This window comes from Equus caballus, chromosome 20 (genome assembly GCF_041296265.1).
Source record: "Equus caballus isolate H_3958 breed thoroughbred chromosome 20, TB-T2T, whole genome shotgun sequence".
NCBI lineage: Eukaryota > Metazoa > Chordata > Mammalia > Perissodactyla > Equidae > Equus > Equus caballus.
Window position 1 is genome coordinate 12,182,747 of NC_091703.1, and position 13,397 is coordinate 12,196,143.

The following is a 13,397-nucleotide window of genomic DNA, read 5'->3' on the forward strand; positions in this document are numbered from 1 at the left end:
TCAGAATCCAGCTTCAGACGCCCTCCTCCCGCTTCGGTGACCTTCAACTTCGCCTCTTGCAAGACCCAACTCAGACTCTAGGTTTTCGGCTTTTGGCCAAACGGGCTTAGAGCTGGGAATGGAGCTGGTCGCACCAGTCCATACCCCGCCATGGGGCCTCAGGGCGCACGCCACTACGGCCGGCCCCTCATGCCGCCCCCAGGGCGCAGAGCGCGCTGCGACTCTCCGCAAGCCCCGCCCCATACCCCGCCCCTCTCCCAGAACCCAGAGCGCCCACCGCGACGCTCCCCCACAAGCTCCGCCCCATACCCCGCCCCGCCCCCAGGACGCAGAGCGTGCGCCGCGACTCTCCGCAAGCCCCGCCCCATACCCCGCCCCTCTCCCAGAACCCAGAGCGCCCACCGCGACGCTCCCCCACGAGCCCCGCCCCATACCCCGCCCCTCTCCCAGAACCCAGAGCGCCCACCGCGACGCTCCCCCACAAGCCCCGCCCCATACCCCGCCCCTCCTCCATGACGCGGAGCGCGCGCCGCGCCTCGCCGCCGTAAGCCCCGCCCCTGGAGCGCAGGGCGTGTGCTGCGACATTTCCGGCGGGACAGCGACTCGGTGACCCGCGGCTGGCGCGCCCTGGTCGACTGGCGGAGGCCTTCGGGAAAGCGGTTCGGGTATTTGGAAGTTATTGTCATTTTATACCGGTTTTGACTTTTTGGAATTGTATAAGAGGCTTTGCAGCCGCCTGCTCTCCGTCCCCCGGATCGGGGCGGGCGCTGTAGGCTGCGTCGGAGTTGCTTTGCTAGTCGTGCACTTTCTGTTTTCCTTAAAATACGATCTGAATCCTGCGGGCACCTTGAGCGCTTGGGGCAAATGCTTACCCAGGTAGTATAGTGTTGTTTAGTTTTCTGGAGGTGGTGTTGCTCTATTTCCTTCAAAATCTCGGTAATTCAAAGCTACTTCGAATTAATGACTTTGGCACGATTCCAACACCCCGACTTTTTGTGGACACAATAATTTAAAACAAAAGAGGTATGCATTGCCTCCACGCTTAGCCTCACTGGATACTAAATGCATTTCTTTAAGAAAGCAGGGGTTGCACTTTGCTAAGGGTGTGGTGTCCCACGTAATTATGACTCGGACTTTCCTATATTTTATCCGCCGCCCCCAATCTAACAAGAAGTGTGAGTTGGATGCAAAAATAAATGGCGTCTACAAGTTTTATAAACGTTCGGTGTTGAAATCATTCGATTCTTTGGGCCGGGGTGGAAAGGAGCACTCCTCCCCCGCAAAAGACGCAGTTAAGATAGTTGAAAGGGCACGGGAGATAACTTTCCGATGTGGTAATAACTTGACTCGCTGGTAATAAAGGTTAACTCATTACCTGTACAGAGCTGGTCAGTGAATTTTGCTCAGTTTCCTGTGGGCCTAGGTTAGTAGAATTGAGCTTATTACCAAAATGGTTGGTGTCTGTTCAGCGTTTACTTTGTGCCAAGCACTTTTACATGTTACTCCATTTATTGCCCACAGCAACCCTAGGAAATTTGCACCGGTGTTATCCTCGTGGTACAGTGAGGGAGACCGAGGCTTGGGGAGGTTGGGTCACTTGCCCATTGCTTTGGAGCTGAAACTTGGACGTGCTTCTCTCTGACTGCTGGAGAGCGGTGCTGTCAACCACCTCTGATCCAACCCCTCGCCCGCAGGTGCAGGCCTGGTGTAGTCTTCTGTCTGCCCAGAGTGAGAGAGAACAATGCAGAAGGACTCCGGCCCGCTGTGAGTGCACAGTGAATGAGAGTGGAATAGCCAGGAACTGCTTAAAACCAGAGTTTCTTTTCTCATCTGAAATGGGCTCTGAGAGTAGACTGTGGGCTGCATGGGGTGTAGGATGCACATGGAGGCCAGGGACCTGGGTTTGAGTCCCCGCTCTGCCACTGACTCTAAGCGAGTCATCTAACCTCTGGCATTTATTTTCATTTGTACAGTGATAGGATTGTTCTGGAGTGGTCATCCTTTAGTCCCATCCTATGATTGTGTGTGTGTTTTTTTGTAACATGATTGGCACTGATTTCTTACTCTCTTGTTTTTAGAGTGCCTTTGCACTGGATTGGCTTTGGCTATGCAGCCCTGATTGCTTCTGGTGGGATCATTGGCTATGCAAAAGCAGGTATGGTTGTGGTTACTTAACCTCTTAAGAGCTCCGTGCTGTTCTTGGTGAAGAGTGGGTCTCCAGGGCCCCAAGTGCAATCTTGTTTTGAGTCAAGTTTGCTTTAGGCCCTCTAGCTTGAGTGCAGGCTGATTGTCAGTCCCAGCTTCTCCTGCACCTGCCTTTTGGTTATCTGGCTGAGCTGAGCCAGGCTTTTTATCAAATTGCTTGTTTTGCCTCTTTATCTAAAGACTCTGGGCAGGGGCGGTAGTAGATTGTTGTTATCATTGACTGCCGTACATCAGCCTCCACCCTAGAGTGCCATCCATGTCTGTGCTCGTCAAAAAGGAGGACACTTCTAGTCTTGCATAGTCATGTTTTGAAGTCTCCTCATTGAACTAGGCATGGGTGTGTTAGTGGACATGCTCATTTCTACCCCCTTCCTTGCCTGCATCCCCACCCCAAAACACACACCAGAATTCTTATTCTCTGCATCTTTTTTTTACTCCCTGACCATTTCCCTCTCCTTTTGGGATTTGCCCAAGGTCCTGCCCATGGACAGTTCTGCCCCTTGGCGGGTTAATCAGGCCTGGTTAGGAGAGGGGAATGTGGTGTGACCCTGACTTCTCTGGTCACATAGCAAACGCCTCAAAACATTTTCCCGCTTGAGAACTCCTTGGTTCTGAACTGTGCTGAGAGAAGTTCTCTTTGCTGTTTTCCTCTGTAGATAAGGGAAGTCTGGTGGATTCTGCTAATGAGATGAGTGTCTGACATTACTGTACTGGATGTGTTTGCTTCCCTCTAGGTAGTGTCCCGTCCCTGGCCGCTGGGCTCCTCTTCGGTGGGTTAGCAGGCCTGGGTGCTTATCAGCTGTCTCAGGATCCGAGGAACATTTGGGTTTTCCTGGGTATGTCAACTTCACTGTCTCCCTAGTGCAATTATGTATCCAGAATACTCTACCAAAAGTCTCTGGTTTGGTGGGAGGTGGCGGGTTCTTCACATTTTGCGGGTTCTTCACATTAAGACAGTTTCACTGCTTCTGCCAAATCCTAGGGAAGTTTTAAAATAGGGGGCATTTGTGCTGGTTCCTGTTTATCTTTTATGTACAGGATATGGAAAGGTTTTCATACCTCATGAATTTAGATTTACCTGGTGAAATTAGTATTAAACTTGACCAAGGCAGGTACATGGCTGTTAGCCATTGTGGCTGCCCTCTGAGGACTGTGTGCTTGAGCATCACTGAAACATCACCTGTCTTGGTCAGGTTTGCGTCAGTGTTGCATTTTTCCCATTTGAAAATCATTTGTTAGCTCTTTAGCATTTATAAGCTAAATGTAGAAGATGTAAGTCTTGCCTTCACGGAGACTTCACTGTAATTGGGAACATAAAAAGTGGCTCTCTGGGACTGTGGAGAAGTACCCTGTGAGGAGCTCGGGGAAAGGAAGATTACTTCTTATCAGGGTGGCTTTGGGTGCGTTTTTATTGAGCTCCACCCTTGCGTCAGACATCTGCTAGGAGTGTGGGCCTCTCACTGTCTCTACAGAACCAGAGTAGGAGAAAACATGCAGTTCTGACCCTTCCAAGTGTGATGGGGAGAACAGGCATGTTAACGGAGTGGTTTGTACAAGTCAGCTTGGGCTGGGGAGGGGTGGCTGATTTGGGGTTTGCTGAGCAAGGAGGGCCCAACTCTCCGCCCTGCCTAACAGCTCCCTCCCTCCAGCTCCGGAATGACTTTCAGACCTCTTCTTTCCCGTTTCTGATCCCACTCCTCCACTCTAATAAATGACCTTACTGCCTACTTAAAGGAAAAACAGCAGCCATCCCATGGGACTCCCTTCATGCTGGCAACCTCCAGCCCTTCCCTTCTCCTGTTTCTCGCCTCTCCAAGCCCAGTCCCTCCACCCAGGCTTTGGGTCTCGTCTCCCCTACCTTCTCAGCTTTACAGTGTCAGTGAGCCCGTCTCTTACTTGTATGCCATCTTTTAGATGGAGGCATATTCGAGTGTGCTCATCTCTCACCCATTTAAAAAAAAAGGACCTCAGGATCCCACTTCCTTCTCCAGTTGCTGCCCTTCTTCCCCTTCAGAAACTTCTCGAAAAAAGTCTGTTATACTCCATCTTCATTTCCTCATCTGTCGGCCCACTTCAGTCTCCATTTCTTTTCTCTTTGTCCATGGAAATAGCTCTTCCTGAGGCTGCCAGTGACCTGTATTTTTCAAAATCCACTGTACATTTTTTAGTCCTCATTTTATTTGGTGTGTTAGCTGTTCTCAGCACAGTACACCGATCCATTTTCCACTCTCCTTGTTTTCTTTTTTATTCTCTCATTCTCTTTTTTCAACCAGTCTTCCCTTTTAGCCATTAAATGCAGTCAGGCGCCGCATGACGATGTCTCAGTCAATGAGAGACTGCATATAGGACAGCCTTCCCATAAGATTGGGACCATACAGTCTGGGTGTGTAGTGGCTGTACCACCTAGGTTTGTGTGAGTACACTCTGTGATGTTCACACAACGAAATCACCTAACGATGCATTTCTCAGAACGCATCCCTGTCGTTAAGTGATGTGTGACTGTACTGAGGTTCTTAAGGCCTGATTCTTGATCTTTTTTATACTCTCTTGTTGACAGTGTCATTGAAGCCCAGGCCTTAAATTGCCACTGATACACAAATGACACAAATTTACTTCGCCTCCAAGCTTTGGTCTTATATGTGCAGATGTCTACTTGAAATCTTTTAGGTGTCTCAAGGCATCTGCCCAAACCTGACTTCATGTCATCATACCCATTCATTTTTGTGGTATTCTCCATCCATTTGTGTCTCCATTGCTCTCTTCCCCTCCATCTTTCTGTTTAATTCATTTAAGTCCCATCAGCACTGCCTGCAGCACATGTCCTAAATTATCCCCTTCTCTTTCTGCACAGCCACCATCCTCATCCCAGTCAGCACTCTCTCTTGCCTGCATTCCTGAGGAAGTTTCTTAATTGGTATCCGTACATGCCCTCTGGTTTCCTTGCAGTTCTCCATGGTACCGGTAGAATTAGATTTTCAGAATGCAACTCTGTTTACGTATCCCTCTGCTTAATATCCTTTAGTGGCTTCTCATTGCTCTTAGGATGAAGGCCACAATCCCTAATCTGGCCTGCAAGGCTCTGGAGGGTCTGGCCCTTCTTCCTTAGTAGCCTTGTCTTGGTTTCCGTGCCATGCTGGCCTTTCATCACAGGGCCCTGCAGATATTCTTCCTTCTGCTTGGAATGTGCTTTCCTCCCCCTCAGCTGGTTAACTGCTGCTCTTCAGATGTCGCTTCAGTCTCCCCTTCCTCGGCGAATCCTTTCGTGATCTCTCTCAGTAGGCTGGATCCCCTATTTATTATGTTATTGGTATTGCATTAATTGTACCTGTAACACAAATTATACTTTTCTGTTTTCATGTGATTCTTTCAAGTCTGTCTGTCCCATCAGACTTGAAACAGTGTTCGGGCAGAGACCTTTGTTGATGACAGTTATGTTCTCCAGCTTCTAGTGCAGCGTATGGCATATAGTAGGTATTTTAACAGATCTTGAGTGGGAAGAGCAGACAGGGTAAATAGAGTTGGCAAGGAATAGAAAAAAAAAAACCTACAGCAATTTTGGAGAAAATTAAGAAATTGATGTCTGAAGAGTGGTAGGAGGTGAGGCTGGAAAGGCAGGCTGGGCCCTGTCTATGAGGACCTTATATTCCAGTATTTGTACTGAATCCCATAGGATGTGGGTGGCAGTGAAGCTCCTCCCACTTGGGAAAGGTGGCCTCTGGCCCTGGAAAGATGGGTAGGACTGTGGTCACTTCTTTTAGTTCTCCTGAGTGTAAGATATAATGATCTTTGACTCTTTTCATCTTTCCCATCAGCTACATCTGGAACCTTGGCTGGCATTATGGGAATGAGATTCTACCACTCTGGGAAATTTATGCCTGCAGGCTTAATTGCGGGTGCCAGGTACCTTCCATTTGGTTGCTGTTCTTCTCCAGTATGGAGTTAGTTTAATGCCCTGAATACTTTGTACATGCAGATATTTACTTGTTTTAGTATACCTGATGTTGGCCATCAACTGAAATGATTTAATATATATACAAATAGAGAAGGCTGTAAAAGCAGTAGCAGAGTTCATGTCGTAATGACATAGTGTATTCATCTACTGAGGAAGCTGTGTGCTCTCACATTTGCACGCCAGTCCATCCTGGCTCCTTCCTGCCGTGCAGGAAGCTTTGGTGCAGAGGCGCGACAGCAGTCTGTGTGACCGTCAGTGTGGGCACCATATTGTTTAGTTGCGTGGGTGTCCTTTATTATTGAAAATTTTGCTAGAAAGGAATTATGATTGAATCCTGTTTTCTAATTAACTTGGATTATAAAACGCAAACTAGATTGTTGTAAAAAATGTAGTCCCTAAGTATAATAAAGAGACTCTGAAGATAGGGGAATTTTAAAAAATCTGTTTTGGAAGAAGATTACTTACCCAACTTTGACGATAGTTATGATGCTATCAAGCATAATGTTTTATATTCATGTCGACCAAGGTCAAGAGCAGTAAACCGGGAGGCTGCTGACCTACCGTTCAGTAGCTCTGTGACCGTGAGGAGGCCTTGGTCTCTCCAGCCTTCATTTTTCTCATCTCTGGATTATTGCCAGTTAGAGTAGGAGCTCCAGCTCACGTGTACTGTTTTAAGGCCTCAATGCAAGACTGCCCCTTGGTGTGATTTTTGTTTGGTGCCTCTGGGGATGGAAGTTCTATCTCTGCCTGCCCTGCCTTGGCACCTCCTCCCCATGCAGTGAGGGACCTGCAGAGTCCTAGTCCCTTACAACAATAGTCAAGTGCCTGTTCTGTACTTTACCTGACGCTTTTTGTTTATGTGTTTTTTTTGAACAGTTTGCTGATGGTCGCCAAACTTGGAATTAGTGTGTTCAGTAGACCCCATCAATCATAGTCATGTCCCAGCTTGGACTTGAAGAATTTTAAAACGTCCAGTATTCCTAGTGTATTAAGAGAAATAAGTGCAGCATTTTCATTTATTATGACATCTTACTTAAAAAAAAAAGAAGGCCCTGAACTTTGCAGGGAAAAATAATTAATCACTATCATTACAGTCTTAAAGAGGTGGGTAGTATATAACACAAGAGCTTATTATTCTAATACCCTCATACGTTTTGATTCTTGTTTGTTGATATTATCTCTTCTTTCTGTGTCTGAAGATAAAATCTCAAGGGGTAAAACATTAGGTATCAATGTTGGAGGTCCTGAAACCCCAGACCCTACTCAGAGGAACAGTGTGAAAAAAATCTGATGAGATTTAGCATATCTGTTCTTTTGCTCATCTTAGAGCACAGCCCTACTCTGAGATAATGTTAAATGAAATATCAATGAGAATAAAGTTTACTATAAATAATATTTTCCACGGTGTCTTCGTTGCCAGAGCTGTCTAGAACGTAGAATGAGATGTGAAATAGCAGAAAGATATAGGAACACAAAAGTGTTCTGTTAATATTTTATGTAGTAATTACCCATTTCAAATAAGGACCAAGGAAAATTATTATTTGATTATACATTCCGTTGAAGCTTGTTTTAAATAATGATCTGTAGTGAGGATTTCTAAGATTAGGACTGTGTAGCCAAAAGAAAAAATGAAATTTTGGCTAACTAGTTAATCTGTAAATGTGAAACTAAAAGATCTGCCTGGAACTTGAATTACCCTGGGTGGTGTCTACATTGGACACATTAACAGGATACTGACACATTTTCACTTCGTTTTGTTGCTTTTCTAAGCATTGAGAATTGACTCATTCTGGTACTCCTTTAATTTTCCCCTCTTTGAAAAGGAAGGGGTATTTGCTCCTTACCCCCACTCTAACTGATATTGGTTAAATTTAGAGTATAATTTAGGTACTTAACTAGTTGATTTTATGTGTTTGCTTAAGCTCCTTGAAAGGAGTCCTAGTTTTCTCATCCTTGTTTTATATGACACAGTTTTGACATGTCTGACGGGGCCGTTCTTAAAGCATAATGCTCAGAGCCCTACACAAGGGGTATGACCAGGGTACTATATTCTAGACCATGCATTTCTTTTAATTCTGCAACCAGGGTCAAAATAAAGACTTTTGAACAGCCCCATCACAGCAATGACTCATTAAGCTTTTGGTCTACTAGGACCTCAGGTCTTTTTTCCTCACATACTGCTACTAATAGTAACTACTTATAGATAGTATAGGGTTGGTACTTGATATCACATACTTGCAAATACTTCAACGAAAAAATTGTTCCATGCCACGACTAGAAGGACCTGCAACTAGGGTATACAACTGTGTACTGGGGGAATTTGGGGAGATAAAGCAGAAAAAAAAAATTTGTTCCATAATTCCTGGTGTGGTCAATGATTACCTTTTATCATAGCAGTTATCCCAAATTCATGATTTAAATAATAAAGACAAATATATTTACAAACAGCTCATTTGTACATAGTATCATTTCATGCCCTGGAGAATTGGATTATCATGATCTTCTAAACAGAAGTCTTGTACAGTCTAAAGGAAAATGGACAAAATCAAGTAGGCAGAACATTTCATTATCTTTTTGATATTTAAAAAATTTATTTTTATGGGAATGTGGGAAAAAGAAACATTAGTTGTAGTTAGAGAGTTTACAAAGGTTCAGACACGCACAGGTGGCCTGGATGTTCTCTTGCATGTTGAAGAGCTGTCTGTGTATTATATACGTTTACAGAGCTAACCTTCAGCTTTATGCTTGTTTCCCAAACCCTGCTACTATGTGAGGGCCAAGTAGAAGTGAGCATCAGTTATGACTTGTTCCCCAAATGTTTGAATCATGAATTATAAGGGCAGAGGCACAGAAAAAGATTGTTCTAAACAAAAAAGCATTACTAACCCTATATTAAAACAAACACGGGGCTGGCCTGGTGGCACAGCAGTTAAGTTCGCATGTTCTGCTTCTTGGCGGCCCAGGGTTCGCTGGTTTGGATCCCTGGTGCGGACATGGCACCGCTTGGCAAGAGCCATGCTGTGGTAGGTGTCCCACATATAAAGTAGAGGAAGATGGGCATGGATGTTAGCTCAGGGCCAGGCTTCCTCAGCAAAAAGAGGAGGATTGGCAGTAGTTAGCTCAGGGCTAATCTTCCTAAAAAAAAAAAAAAAAAAAAATATCAGACTCATTTTTGGTTCTAAGCTAGTTGTTTGGTGATTGTCATGATAATCCTTTGTCACATAATCCTGTCCTCATTGCTTTGAAATGCCATCTTTACCATGTACTGAATTTCCATATTTGGGACTGATTTTGGGTTTTCTAGTCCCTTCCTTAGATCTACTTCTATCCCAGTGCCAAATTGTATTAATTACCATAGATTTGTACTATATTATGATATTTGGTAGGGCAAGTCTGTCATTGTTCAAATTTTTCTTGACATTTACTTTCCCAGATAAATCTAGAATTAGCCTTTCAATTTTAAAATTTATTTGGGATTTTGATTATGATTGCATGAATTGTAGATAAATTTGGGAGGAATTGAAAGTTTTAAAATACCTACTCTTCAATCCAGGAACATTGTATGTCCCTTTGTTTAATTCAGTTTTTTAAAATGTCTTAAAACGATATTTTAAAGCTTTATTTAGTTCTTTGCATTTCTATTAAGATTATTGCAGGATATTCTATATTTATGTTATGAATGGGAACTTTTCATATACATTTTCTGCTTAGGTATCAGTCTGATCAAAATTAATTTCTGACATTAATGTAAATGCTTCTGTCTGCTCACTCAAGCATATTACTTGCCTTAGGTTTTTGTCAGCTACCTTTATCTAGACCCATGGCTTTATGTTAAAGGTAGAAATAATAGGATATTTGCTATCACTGACAAGATTCAACATTGTTCTAGAGACACTAAACAAAGCAGTAAAAAAGAGAAATAAATCAAGTGTAAATTAATAGTGAACAAGAAATTAAACATTTTGTATAGATAACTGTCTAGAAAATCCAAGACAAGCAACTGAAAACCTATTAACACTAATGAGAAAGTTCTATAAACCAGCAAGAAACCAGATCAATACCAAAAACCAATAGCTTCCTATCAGTTCTCTTCCATACCATTGCTAATATTACCCAAGTCCAAGCCTTACCATCTTTTAAGCTTCTAATAGGACTCCTTGTTTCATGCTTTGGCCCAACAGTTCATTCTCTAACAGGCAGAGACATATTTCAAGTAGAGACTCCTGCACTTAAGACCCTCAGTCGTCTCTCACTATATTTACATCTCCATTAGTCTCTGTAACATCCTGGTTTTTTGGGGTTTTTTTGTGAGGAAGATTGGCTCTGAGGTAACATCTGTTGCCAGTCCTCTTTTTGCTGAGGAAGACTGGCCGTGAGCTAACATCTGTGCCTTTCTTCCTCTATTTTGCACGTGGGACGCCACACAGCATGGTTTGATGAACGGTGCCTTGGTCCATGCCAGGATTCGAACCCATGAACCTTGGGCCACCAAAGTGGAGCACATGAACTTAACCACTACGCCACTGGGCCAGCCCCTGTAACATCGTGTTGTTAATAGCACCCATCATAATTTGCAAATATACAATTTTTTGTGTGTTTACATTTAAAGTCTGCCTCCAGAATGTATGTACTATGAGGTCAGGGAAAAATTAGTCTTTTGTTACTACCATATAAACTATACTTAGTACATAGTAGGCACTTAGTATTTGGGGAATACATAGATTGATCAAATCTACTTTTTAAAAATAGACTTTATTTTTTAGAACTGTTTTGAGAAGAGAGTATAGAGTTCCACATACCCCACACCCAGCATCCCTTATTAGTAATGTCCTGCATTAGCATGAAACATTTGTTACAACTAGTGAACCAATACTGATACATTATCATTAGCTAAAGTCCATACTTTATTCAGATTTCCTTAGTTTTTAACTAATAGCCTTTTGCTGCTCCAGGATCTCATCTAGGACACCACATTACATTTACTTATGTCTCCTTAGGCTCCTCTTGGCTGTGACTGTTTCTTAGACTTTCCTTGCTATTGATGACTGACAGTTTTGAGGAGTACTGATCTGGTATTTTGTATAATGTACTTCTATTGGAATTTGTCTAGGTTTTTTCTCACGATTAGACTAGGGTTACAGGTTTTGGGGAGGAAAACTACAGAGGTGAAGTGCCATTTTCATCACATCATTCTAGTTACATATATGAACCTGATATCACTGTTGATGTTGACCTTGATCATCTAGATGAGGTAGTGTTCGTCAGGCTTCTCCACTGTGAAGTTACTCCTTTTTCCCCCTTCCCATACTGTGCTCTCTGGAAGGAAGTCACTGTGCACATTTCACACTGCAGGAATGGGGAGTTGTCCTCTACCTCCTTGAGGGCAGAGTATCTACATAAATTAATTTGGAGTTCTGCTGCATGAGAGGTTTCTCTCTTCTTCCTCATTCATTCATTTATTCATATCACTGTGGACTCGTGTATTTTCTACTTTGGGTTATAATCCAGTATTTCTGTATTAATTTTCATGCTCAAATTGTTGCCGTTTTGGCCAGTGGGAGTTCTTTCAGTTGGTTCCTGTGACCCTTTGGCATAGCTCATGCAGGCTTTTTTGCTTCCTAGTTTTTTGGGTTTTTTTTTTTAGAACTTCCTTACTTTCTGGCACTGTAAGATGCTCCACGCTCATCTTGTATATTTCATGTCCCAATACTGGAATCAGCCATTTCTCCAAGGAGCCCTGGTTCCTTTTATTGGACGGTGGTATTAGAAGCCAAGATGTGGGTACTAGGTAATGCTTGTTGCTAGTGGGGTGAAATCTTTTATTTCATTATTTTCATATTTTATTTCACTGTATTGATATTCTTTTAATTCCTTTTTACTTTTTAAGTTGTTAGTCTTTTTTTTAGTTTCTTAAGCTAAATGCTCAAATTCAGCATATTTTCAGTGCTTGTTTTTTTTTTTGTTTTTTTTTTAAAGATTTTATTTTTTCCTTTTTCTCCCCAAAGCCCCCCGGTACATAGTTGTGTATTCTTCGTTGTGGGTTCCTCTAGTTGTGGCATGTGGGATGCTGCCTCAGCGTGGTCTGACGAGCAGTGCCATGTCCGCGCCCAGGATTCGAACCGACGAAACACTGGGCCGCCTGCAGCAGAGCGCCCGAACTTAACCACTCGGCCACGGGGCCAGCCCCTCAGTGCTTGTTTTTTTCATAAATACTTTGGGTATAATTTTTTCTCTGAGATCTGTTTTTTCTGAGTTTTACAGGTTTTAATACAGCAGTCTATCATTCTCCATTTCTAAAAGTGTATATTTCTTTTTTTTTTTTTTATTTTTCCTTTTTGACTTAAGTGTTTAGAACAATATTTTAAATTTTTTAAGTGGATAGGTTTTGCAGGCATACTTTTTTATTGTTATATTCTACTTTTATTACACTGCAAAGAAGTTGCTTACATATTTCTACATTTGAAAATTTGAGGTTTTCTTTCTGGCCTAATATAAGGTCAATTTTTGTGCATGTTACATGTATTTGAGAAGAATGTGTATTTTTCCTTACTGGTCAAAGTTCTATATGGTATATACATTAGATAAACTTTGTTTACTGTGGTATTCGTATACTCAGTTACTTATTTTTCGCCCCTAGATCTGTTTTCTGAGAAAAACCTTGCATTCTGTGGTCATATCAGTTTCTTCTTGTATTTATGTCTTTGCTTCATATATTTATGTTGTTTTAACATTTTATTTTAAAAATTTTCAAATCTACAGAAAAGGTTCAGTAATACTTAGTTTCACCAATTGTTAACATTACACACTCTCCCTACCCCCCCATATTCACACACACACACACACACGTGAACATAGATGTAAAAATCCTCCACAAGATATTATCAAATCAAATCTAACAATACATGAAAAGAATTATACCTCGACCAAGTGGAATTTATTCCAGGTATACAAAGCTAGTTCAGCATTTGAAAATCAATGTAACCCATTACATCAATAGGCTAAAGAACAAAAATCATATGATCAATGATTATAACAATAGATACAGAAAAAGCATGTGACAAAATCTAACATTCATAATAAAAACTTTCAGCAAATTAGGAATAGAAAGGAACTTCCTCAGCTTGATAAAGAACATCTACAGATAACCTACAGCTAACATGATAAATAATGGGGAGAAACTAGATGTTTTCCTGCTAAGATCAGGAACGAAACAAGGATGTTCATTCTCACCACTTCTATT

General features: G+C 42.5%; 1 protein-coding gene across 4 annotated transcripts; it reads left to right on the plus strand.

The window, feature by feature from the left end:
- Positions 1–373: 373 nt before the first annotated feature.
- Positions 374–7,552, plus strand: TMEM14C (transmembrane protein 14C). 4 transcript variants are annotated; one of them, XM_005603566.4, is made up of 6 exons: positions 374–675; positions 1,695–1,764; positions 2,079–2,155; positions 2,940–3,041; positions 6,018–6,105; positions 7,034–7,552. In XM_005603566.4, exons 2-6 carry the CDS (start codon positions 1,742–1,744, stop codon positions 7,089–7,091), a joined length of 348 nt encoding a protein of 115 aa, XP_005603623.1. In that variant the 5' UTR covers positions 374–675; positions 1,695–1,741; the 3' UTR covers positions 7,092–7,552. The 4 variants fall into 4 exon arrangements, with proteins under 4 accessions (XP_005603623.1, XP_003363753.1, XP_005603624.1 ...); XM_003363705.5 differs by having other exon boundaries at positions 415–665; XM_005603567.4 differs by having other exon boundaries at positions 565–659.
- Positions 7,553–13,397: the final 5,845 nt, after the last annotated feature.

Coding starts and splice junctions, on each gene's coding strand:
- TMEM14C (XM_005603566.4), top strand. CDS start 1,742: ATGCAGAAGGACTCCGGCCCGCT. Junction 1,765..2,078: donor CAGAAGGACTCCGGCCCGCT/GTGAGTGCACAG, acceptor TCTTGTTTTTAG/AGTGCCTTTGCACTGGATTG. Junction 6,106..7,033: donor GGCTTAATTGCGGGTGCCAG/GTACCTTCCATT, acceptor TTTTTTGAACAG/TTTGCTGATGGTCGCCAAAC.